At 47.5% G+C, this 10,555-nt stretch overlaps 1 protein-coding gene across 1 annotated transcript; it reads left to right on the top strand.

The window, feature by feature from the left end:
• Positions 1-3,633: 3,633 nt before the first annotated feature.
• On the top strand, positions 3,634-8,086 carry LOC121841477 (glycine-rich cell wall structural protein 1.0-like). The gene is made up of 2 exons (XM_042310084.1): positions 3,634-4,063; positions 8,082-8,086. The coding sequence occupies exons 1-2, from the start codon at positions 3,634-3,636 to the stop codon at positions 8,084-8,086; spliced, it is 435 nt and encodes a 144-aa protein (XP_042166018.1).
• Positions 8,087-10,555: the final 2,469 nt, after the last annotated feature.

Genomic DNA, 10,555 nt, shown 5'->3' with positions numbered 1-10,555 from the left:
TCTGAATGGTATGCAGGACGTCATTGGAGCAGTATATTGCATTGGAGCAGTATATTGCATTGGAGCAGTATATTGCAGTATATTGCATTGGAGCAGTATATTGCAGCAGTATATTGCCAGTATTGCATTGGAGCAGTATATTGCATGGCACGCCACACAATACCAGTACATGTAGTGGATACATTGTATCATCAAAATATATAAACTAGAACAGTGGTTCCCAACTCCAGTTCCCCAGTACCCCCCAACTCCAGTCCTCCAGTAACCCCCAACAGTACACATTTCCGTTGTGGCCCTGGACAAACATACCTGATTCAACTCATTGAGGACCTGCTGATTAGTTGGTAAGTTGAATCAGGTGTGTTTGTGTACTGTTGGGAGGACTGGAGTTGGGAACCACAGCACTAGAATACTAGCTATACGCATCTGTACAAGGTGCTGCAGACAGCCACAGAACACAGGTTATGTAACCAATAAACCACGTCAGCCCTACTTCTTTTGGTTTAATCAAATCTAATTTTAATTGTTACACTTTGTAAACAACATGTGTACACTAAAGGGCCCTTCACAACAATACAGAAGACAATACAAAAATTATAATAATAAGGGAAATAATTACATCTATGATAGCAATGAGTAATGATAGCTCGGCTATATACAGGAAGTACCAGTACTGAGGTAATAACATGGCTATATACAGGAAGTACCAGTACTGAGGTAATAACATGGCTATATACAGGAAGTACCAGTACTGAGGTAATAACATGGCTATATACAGGAAGTACCAGTACTGAGGTAATAACATGGCTATATACAGGAAGTACCAGTACTGAGGTAATAACATGGCTATATACAGGAAGTACCAGTACTGAGGTAATAACATGGCTATATACAGGAAGTACCAGTACTGAGTCGATAGGCAAGGGTACCAGGTAATAACATGGCTATATACAGGAAGTACCAGTACTGAGCTAATAACATGGCTATATACAGGAAGTACCAGTACTGAGGTAATAACATGGCTATATACAGGAAATACCAGTACTGAGGTAATAACATGGCTATATACAGGAAGTACCAGTGCTGAGTCGATGAGCAGGGGTACGAGGTAATAACATGGCTATATACAGGAAGTACCAGTACTGAGTCGATGAGCAGGGGTATGAGGTAATAACATGGCTATATACAGGAAGTACCAGTACTGAGTCGATAGGCAGGGGTACGAGGTAATAACATGGATATATACAGGAGGTACCAGTACTGAGCTAATAACATGGCTATATACAGGAAGTACCAGTACTGAGGTAATAACATGGCTATATACAGGAAGTACCAGTACTGAGTCGATGAGCAGGGGTACGAGGTAATAACATGGCTATATACAGGAAGTACCAGTACTGAGTCGATGAGCAGGGGTATGAGGTAATAACATGGCTATATACAGGAAGTACCAGTACTGAGTCGATAGGCAGGGGTACGAGGTAATAACATGGCTATATACAGGAAGTACCAGTACTGAGTCGATGTGCAGGGGTATGAGGTAATAACATGGCTATATACAGGAAGTACCAGTACTGAGTCGATAGGCAGGGGTACAAGGTAATAACATGGCTATATACAGGAAGTACCAGTACTGAGGTAATAACATGGCTATATACAGGAAGTACCAGTACTGAGTCGATAGGCAGGGGTACAAGGTAATAACATGGCTATATACAGGAAGTACCAGTACTGAGTCGATGTGCAGGGGTATGAGGTAATAACATGGCTATATACAGGAAATACCAGTACTGAGTCGATAGGCAGGGTACGAGGTAATAACATGGCTATATACAAGAAGTACCAGTACTGAGTTTGACCTGTCGTTTGCCTGCCTTTGACCTGTCGTTTGCCTGCCTTTGACCTGTCGTTTGCCTGCCTTTGACCTGTCGTTTGCCTGCCTTTGACCTGTCGTTTGCCTGCCTTTGACCTGTCGTTTGCCTGCCTTTGACCTGTCGTTTGCCTGCCTTTGACCTGTCGTTTGCCTGCCTTTGACCTGTCGTTTGCCTGCCTTTGACCTGTCGTTTGCCTGCCTTTGACCTGTCGTTTGCCTGCCTTTGACCTGCCTCTGTACTAGAAATAAACTTGTTTCTTCGACACTTTGCATCTGGGTCACATGTGATAGATTGAGAAGGTGTGTCCAAACGGGTACTGAAGGTGGATGCAGTGGATTGAGACGCATACAAAAAAAAAACATCCCTTCCTTTATTAACAGACAGATTTTTTTATTATTATGTTAATTCAGTTGAGTTGAAAGCTACAGTTGAAAGCTACAGTTGAAAGCTACAAACCTCAGAATTCCCACTTCCTGGTTGGATTTTTCTCAGGTTTTCGCCTGCCATATGAGTTTTGTTATACTCAGACATTATTTTAACAGTTTTGGAACGTTAGAGTGTTTTCTATCCAAATCTACTAATTATATGCATATTCTAGCTTCTGCGCCTGAGTAACAGGTAGTTTACTCTGGGCACGCTTTTCATCCAAACTTCCCAATGCTGCCCCCTATCCCTAAAAGGTTTTAAGGATAAAAGCATCAGGGGGCACTTTGGTGAGACAATGTTTAGATACTTAGGTGAGACAATGTGTAGACCCTTAGGTGAGACGATGTTTAGAGACTTAGGTAAGACAATGTGTTGACCCTTAGGTGAGACGATGTTTAGAGACTTAGGTCTTGTCCCCGAGTCAAATCTGACTTGGGGGCATGTATAATGCTGTACAGTCTTCAGATTTAAAATCTAGCCCCAGCTCAGTCATTAGGCAGACGCGTTCCGTACTAGACACGCGTTCCGTACTAGACACGCGTTCCGTACTAGACACGCGTTCCGTACTAGACACGCGTTCCGTACTAGACACGCGTTCCGTACTAGACACGCGTTCCGTACTAGATATGGAACAAGACCTAACTGAATTTATACATTAAGGAAAGAGGGGAATATCTAGTCAGTTACACAACTGAATGTATCGGGAGCGGAGTGGGGAGTGGGTTCAACGGGAAGGGAGTGGGGAGTGGGTTCAACGGGAGGGGAGTGGGTTCAACGGGAGGGGAGTGGGGACAACGGGAGGGGAGTGGGTTCAACGGGAGGGGAGTGGGTTCAACGGGAGGGGAGTGGGGACAACGGGAGGGGAGTGGGTTCAACGGGAGGGGAGTGGGACGGGAGGGGAGTGGGGACAACGGGAGGGGAGTGGGTTCAACGGGAGGGGAGTGGGGACAACGGGAGGGGAGTGGGGACAACGAGTGGGGAGTGGGGACAACGGGAGGGGAGTGGGGACAACGAGTGGGGAGTGGGGACAACGGGAGGGGAGTGGGGACAACGGGAGGGGAGTGGGGACAACGGGAGGAGAGTGTGTTCAACGGGAGGAGTGGGGAGTGGGTTCAACGGGAGAGGTGTGGGCTCAACGGGAGGGGAGTGGGCACAACGGGAGGGGAGTGGGCACAACGGGAGGGGAGTGGGCACAACGGGAGTGGAGTGGGCACAACGGGAGGGGAGTGGGGACAACGGGAGTGGGGACTGGGGACTGGGGACAACGGGAGGGGAGTGGGGACTGGGGACAACGGGAGGGGAGTGGGGAGTGCGGACAACGGGAGTGGGGACAATGGGAGGGGAGTGGGGACAACGGGAGGAGAGTGGGGACAACGGGAGGGGAGTGGGGACAACGGGAGGGGAGTGGGGACAACGGGAGGGGAGTGTGGACAACGGGAGGAGAGTGTGGACAACGGGAGGAGAGTGTGGACAACGGGAGGAGAGTGTGGAAAACGGGAGTGGAGTGGGGAGTGGGGTCAACGGGAGGGGGTGGGGACAACGGGAGGGGGTGGGGACAACGGGAGGGGAGTGGGGAGGGGGAGTGGGGTGGGGTCAACGGGAGTGGAGTGGGGAGTGGGGTCAACGGGAGGGGGGTGGGGACAACGGGAGGGGTGTGGGCTCAACGGGAGGGAGTGGGCACAACGGGAGGGGAGTGGGCACAACGGGAGGGGAGTGGGCACAACGGGAGTGGGCACAACGGGAGGGGAGTGGGGACAACGGGAGTGGGGACTGGGGACTGGGGACAACGGGAGGGGAGTGGGGACTGGGGACAACGGGAGGGGAGTGGGGAGTGCGGACAACAGGAGTGGGGACAACGGGAGGGGAGTGGGGACAACGGGAGGAGAGTGGGGACAACGGGAGGGGAGTGTGGACAACGGGAGGAGATTGTGGACAACGGGAGGAGAGTGTGGACAACGGGAGGAGAGTGTGGACAACGGGAGTGGAGTGGGGAGTGGGGTCAACGGGAGGGGGGTGGGGACAACGGGAGGGGAGTGGGGACAACGGGAGTGGGTGGGGAGTGGGGTCAACGGGAGTGGAGTGGGGAGTGGGGTCAACGGGAGTGGGTGGGGAGTGGGGTCAACGGGAGGGGGTGGGGACAATGGGAGTGGAGTGGGGAGTGGGGTCAACGGGAGGGGGTGGGGACAACGGGAGGAGAGTGGGGACAACGGGAGGAGAGTGGGGACAACGGGAGGAGAGTGGGGACTGGGGACAACGGGAGGGAAATGGGGAGTGGGGACTGGGGAGTGGGGACAACGGGAGGGGAATGGGGAGTGGGGACAATGGAGGAGGGAGGGAGGGGAGAGTGGAGAAAATATTATAATGAGTGATTGATTTAAGATTGTATGACTGTAATTAAAAGTCCAGTGATTGGGATTGGCAAATGGATTCTGATAGATTACATCACATGACTTCTGGTAGAGAACATCACATGACTTCTGGTAGACTACATCACATGATACGGTTGAGCTAATGTAGGCTAATGTGATTAGCATGAGGTTGTAAGTAACAACAACATTTCCCAGGACATAGACATATCTGATATGGGCAGATATCTAACTGCACTGTCCAATTTACAGTAACTATTACAGTGAAAGAATACCATTCTATTGTTTGAGGAGAGTGCACAATTATGAAATTGAAATTGTTTGTAATGTTTTCCAAAACTTTACTTAGGGTTGGTGTTACGAATCCCTTTTGGCCCGACAGTCTAGGGGGGATGGTAATGAGACCCGTAACATAACTCATGCAAATTATAATTGTGACAAAGTAAAAGTGTGAACGAAATAACCACGACAACTGAAATTATACCGTCAAACTCAGGGTTTATTGTAAAACACACGGTAATGGGGGGAGCAGGAAAAGGGGCTGAGCTGGACCCAAGGAAAGAAACAATAAGCATCCAAAACACCCCTAAGCTAGACTAGCCTATTTTAACAACAGCTAACTAACTAACCAAAAATACAGTGGGTGGTCCGCCCAGTTCTAACTAGTGTTTTTAACAAAGTCTACCTACGGGTAGTGTATGCCCATGGGCGACTTGTCTTGGTTTCCCCTTTTCCCACCAGCAATCAAACACAAACACCATAACCAAAAACAATACTCGCAGGAGATGACAAAGTGCTATGGAGGTGCTCAAACAAAAGAGAGGTTAAGACACAAAGAGAGAGTGAAACACAGAGACCTACAGACATGGCATTTACAGAGAGATTGAGCTCTAGAGCAAACAAATGATGGGGTTTTTAAACCAAGGGAAAGGAACTGTGATAGGGTAGGAAACAGGAGGAGGTGTGTCTTCTGATTGATGATTGATTGTTGACTGATTGGGGAGTGATGATTTTCACCTGTGAGGGGAGAAGGAGAGAAAAGAAACACACACAGGATACTTGTATCCGTGTAACAGTTGGTAACAGGCTGATTGGTCAGCTATTTGAGCTATTTAAGGGGGCTTTACTATTGTTAGATAGGAGAATCACTTTTTGCTTCCCTCCAGGCCTGAGACACTTTCTAGTAAGCTTGAAGAAATGGCAAATAGGAGTGGCAATATCGTCCGCTATTATCCTCAGTAATTTACCATCCAAGTCATCAGACCCCGGTGGCTTGTCATTGTTTATAGACAACATTTATTTCACCTCTTCCACACTTAGTTTACAGAATTCAAAATGACAACGCTTGTTTTTCCTAATTTGGTCAGATGTACGTGGATGTGTAGCGTCAGTGTTTGTTTGTTGGCATATCATGCTTAAGTTTGCTAATCTTGCTAATAAAAATAAAAAGAATTAAAGTAGCTGAAAATATCAGTGGGTTTGGCGATGAATGAGCCGACTGGATCAATGAATAATGGAACAGAGTTTGCAACAAATAAATGTAAAAAATTATATCATTCTTTGTCATTTATCTTTGTTTCATAGTGTTGTTTCATATTCCATTTAGTCATATGACTTCTCTTTTGCCTCATCCCTCTCAACCATACAATTTTTTAATTCCTCATCAAGCCACTGGGATTTAACAGGTTTTACAGTCCAGCGCATAGTCTTTACATCAACAATATAGGAATCACTACAACCTCTTATACACTATATTAGGCCCAGTCTTTGGAACTTTGCGTAATGAACATGAGGGGAGACAGAGAGCTGGTTTCAAGCACAGGGCGCAGCAGGTGTTTATTTGTAAAGGACCACAGTTGGAGGCAGGTAGCTGGGTCCAGGGGCAGGCAGAAGGTCATACACAGGAGGAGGCAGGTAGCTGGGTCCAGGGGCAGGCAGAAGGTCATACACAGGAGGAGGCAGGTAGCTGGGTCCAGGGGCAGGCAGGAGGTCATACACAGGAGGAGGCAGGTAGCTGGGTCCAGGGGCAGGCAGGAGGTCATACACAGGAGGAGGCAGGTAGCTGGGTCCAGGGGCAGGCAGGAGGTCATACACAGGAGGAGACAGGTAGCTGGGTCCAGGGGCAGGCAGAAGGTCATACACAGGAGGAGGCAGGTAGCTGGGTCCAGGGGCAGGCAGGTCATACACAGGAGGAGGCAGGTAGCTGGGTCCAGGGGCAGGCAGGAGGTCATACACAGGAGGAGGCAGGTAGCTGGGTCCAGGGGCAGGCAGGAAGGTCATACACAGGAGGAGGCAGGTAGCTGGGTCCAGGGGCAGGCAGGAGGTCATACACAGGAGGAGGCAGGTAGCTGTGTCCAGGGGCAGGCAGAAGGTCATACACAGGAGGAGGCAGGTAGCTGGGTCCAGGGGCAGGCAGGAGGTCATACACAGGAGGAGGCAGGTAGCTGGGTCCAGGGGCAGGCAGGAGGTCATACACAGGAGGAGGCAGGTAGCTGGGTCCAGGGGCAGGCAGGAGGTCATACACAGGAGGAGACAGGTAGCTGGGTCCAGGGGCAGGCAGAAGGTCATACACAGGAGGAGGCAGGTAGCTGGGTCCAGGGGCAGGCAGGAGGTCATACACAGGAGGAGGCAGGTAGCTGGGTCCAGGGGCAGGCAGGAGGTCATACACAGGAGGGTAGCTGGGTCCAGGGGCAGGCAGGAGGTCATACACAGGAGGAGGCAGGTAGCTGGGTCCAGGGGCAGGCAGAAGGTCATACACAGGAGGAGGCAGGTAGCTGGGTCCAGGGGCAGGCAGGAGGTCATACACAGGAGGAGGCAGGTAGCTGTGTCCAGGGGCAGGCAGAAGGTCATACACAGGAGGAGGCAGGTAGCTGGGTCCAGGGGCAGGCAGAAGGTCATACACAGGGGTCCAAAGGGGCAACAGTACAGGCAGAGAAAAGGCTAGTAACGTAGTCCGGGAGATCAGGCAATAGGTAGACAGGCTAAAGTACAGGCAGGGAATAGGCAAAATTAGTGAGGCAGGAAAAAACTATCATACACGGGAGGAGTAAATCACTGGAAAACTAGCGCTCTGAATAGGTATGTGTCAAAAACAAACAATACCTACAATGATGGGGTGCAAAGAACTGAACTAAATAGTGTGTGATAATGACATGCAGGTGTGTGAACAGGTGATCAGAATTCAGGTGATTGGGATCTGGAGAGTGAGCTGCGTTCAGGGGATCTATGTGTTTGAGAATGTGAGCTGGAAGCAGACGTAACATTGTGGTTTTCCTAGATATGCCTACTATATTGTGATCACTACATCCAAAGGATTTCAAAACTGCTTTCAAACCAATTTTGGCAGAGTTAGTAAAGATGTGATCAATACATGTTGATGATGTCATTCCTGTGTTGTTTGTCTCTACCCTGGTAGGTTGATTGATAACCTGACCCAGGTTGCAGGCACTGGTTACAGTTTGAAGTTTGTTCTTGAGTGGGTGCAGCTTGAGAGCCAGTCAATATTTAAATCACCCAGAAAATATACTTCTCTGATATTACATACATTGGCTCATTCATCCCCCCTCCTCTCCCCTGTAACTATTCCCCAGGTCGTTGCTGTAAATGAGAACGTGTTCTCAGTCAACTTACCTGGTAAACTAACGGATAAATAAAAAGTAAAAAATCAAGCATTTCACACATTATCCAGATACTGACTGTTAGCACTTGGTGGTCTATAGCAGCTTCCCACCAGAATGGGTTTTTTGAGGCAGATGAACCAGCCATATTACTTCAACAGTATTTAACCAGATGCTGACTGGCACTTGGTGGTCTTAGGCTTCCCACCAGAATGGGCAGATGAACCTGTAGCCATATTACTTCAACAGTATTTAACATTATCCAGATGCTGACTGTTAGCACTTGGTGGTCTATAGCAGCTTCCCACCAGAATGGGTTTTTAGGTGAGGCAGATGAACCTGTAGCCATATTACTTCAACAGTATTTAACATTATCCAGATGCTGACTGTTAGCACTTGGTGGTCTATAGCAGCTTCCCACCAGAATGGGTTTTCAGCTTCCCACCAGAATGGGCGTTAGGTGAGGCAGATGAACCTGTAGCCATATTACTTCAACAGTATTTATCATTAGATCGTCTCTAAGCTTTACATGAATGTGGTTCTGAAAATAAACAGCCACACATCCACCTTTGGCATTTCATGTTTTTCTACCACTGTATCATTAAATGTATTATTTAAGTGAGTTTCAGAGATTGTCAGAATATGAATTTCATCTGTCACTAGCAAATTATTTATTTCATGAACTTAATTTCTTAAGCTACATATGTTATCGAATAGGATGGTAAAATCCTGCAGTACAGCGACAACAACTTAGACAGGACTTCCAGCCTGTGATAGCTGGGCTGGGAATCAATCCATAGAGCGTCCAACTGAAGATATAGTTCTCGGGTCATGTTCTTGAAAACAGCTATTTTAGGCCTTGGTTCTCAGGACTGAACGTGGATAACAACATTCACATGTTGTCTTTTCAAGCCTCCTCTGAACTGTTTCTGTCTCCGTGACAACTGGGAGTTCATGAAAGAACGTACACCTGTTCCGGAGGATCTGCTGAATGGTCATCAGCTGTCTGATGCTGTTGTTTGTGAAGGAGTTCCCACATATGCTGAGCACTTGTTGGCTGGAGTCCAACTCATCCCAAACCATCTCAATTGGTTTGAGGTCGGGTGATTGTGGAGGCCAGGTCATCTGATTCAGCACTCATTCACTTTCCTTGGTCATTTAGCCCATACACAGCCTGGAGGTGTGTTGGGTCATTGTCCTGATGAAAAACACCTGATAGTCCCACTAAGCGCTAACCAGATGGGATGGCGTATCGCTGCAGAATGCTGTGGTAGCCATGCTTGTTAAGTGTGCCTTGAATTCTAAATAAATCACAGAAACTGTCACCAGCAAAGCACACCCACACCATCACACCTCCTCCTCCATGCTTCACGGTGGGAACCACACATGCAGAGATCATCCGTTCACCTACTCTGCTTCTCACAAAGACATGGTGGAACCAAAAATCGCAAAGTTGGACTCATCAGGACATATTTCCACCGGTCTAATGTCAATTGCTAGTGTTTCTTGGCCCAAGCAAGTCTCTTATTATTATTGGTGTCCTTTAGTAGTGGTTCCTTTGCAGCAATTCGACCATGAAGGCCTGATTTACGCAGTCTCCTCTGAACAGTTGATGTTGAGATGTGTCTGTTATTTCAAATCTGTGAAGCATTTATTTGGGCTGCAATCTGAGGTGTAGGTAACTCTAATGAACTTATCCTCAAGCCCTTAAATAAGAGCTGAGGATCAGTGAATATTGGGTTGACCAACCTGTTTAAATAAGAGCTGAGGATCAGTGAATATTGGGTTGACCAACCTCTCCGTACAATAACAATGGCCTGAGTCATTACTATATCTTCGTATAGTGTGTTATTTTGTGTCTTTTATCACAGAGAAAAGACATGAGAGAATATTGTCAGCTATATTACTTCCTTGTTTCTTTCAGGAACAACCACTTCTAAATCATTAACATTACTATACTAAGGAACTACCACTCTCACTTCTAAATCATTAACATTACTTTACTAAGGAACTACCACTCTCACTTCTAAATCATTAACATTACTTTACTAAGGAACTACCACTCTCACTTCTAAATCATTAACATTCTCAAGGAGGTATATATGTAAGGTAAAACCCCCATCAACAGGAAAAGCACTTTTACTAATGCGCAAAATATACATAAATAACTTTGTATAAAATACTGGGATACATTCTGTATTTCTTCTAAAGAACTATCCAAAGCATTTTGATGTTATTGTCTGTCAAATGAAAAGCTCCACTATCAATGTAT

Source organism: Oncorhynchus tshawytscha, linkage group LG31 (assembly GCF_018296145.1).
Source record: "Oncorhynchus tshawytscha isolate Ot180627B linkage group LG31, Otsh_v2.0, whole genome shotgun sequence".
NCBI classification, from domain to species: domain Eukaryota; kingdom Metazoa; phylum Chordata; class Actinopteri; order Salmoniformes; family Salmonidae; genus Oncorhynchus; species Oncorhynchus tshawytscha.
Note: the sequence above shows the minus strand (reverse complement) of the source record. Positions and strands in the feature narration are given on the sequence as shown.

Bases quoted from the DNA above. Each gene is read 5' to 3' on its own strand.
- LOC121841477 (XM_042310084.1), top strand. From the start codon at position 3,634: ATGGGAGGGGAGTGGGGACAACGGGAGGAGAGTGGGGACAACGGGAGG.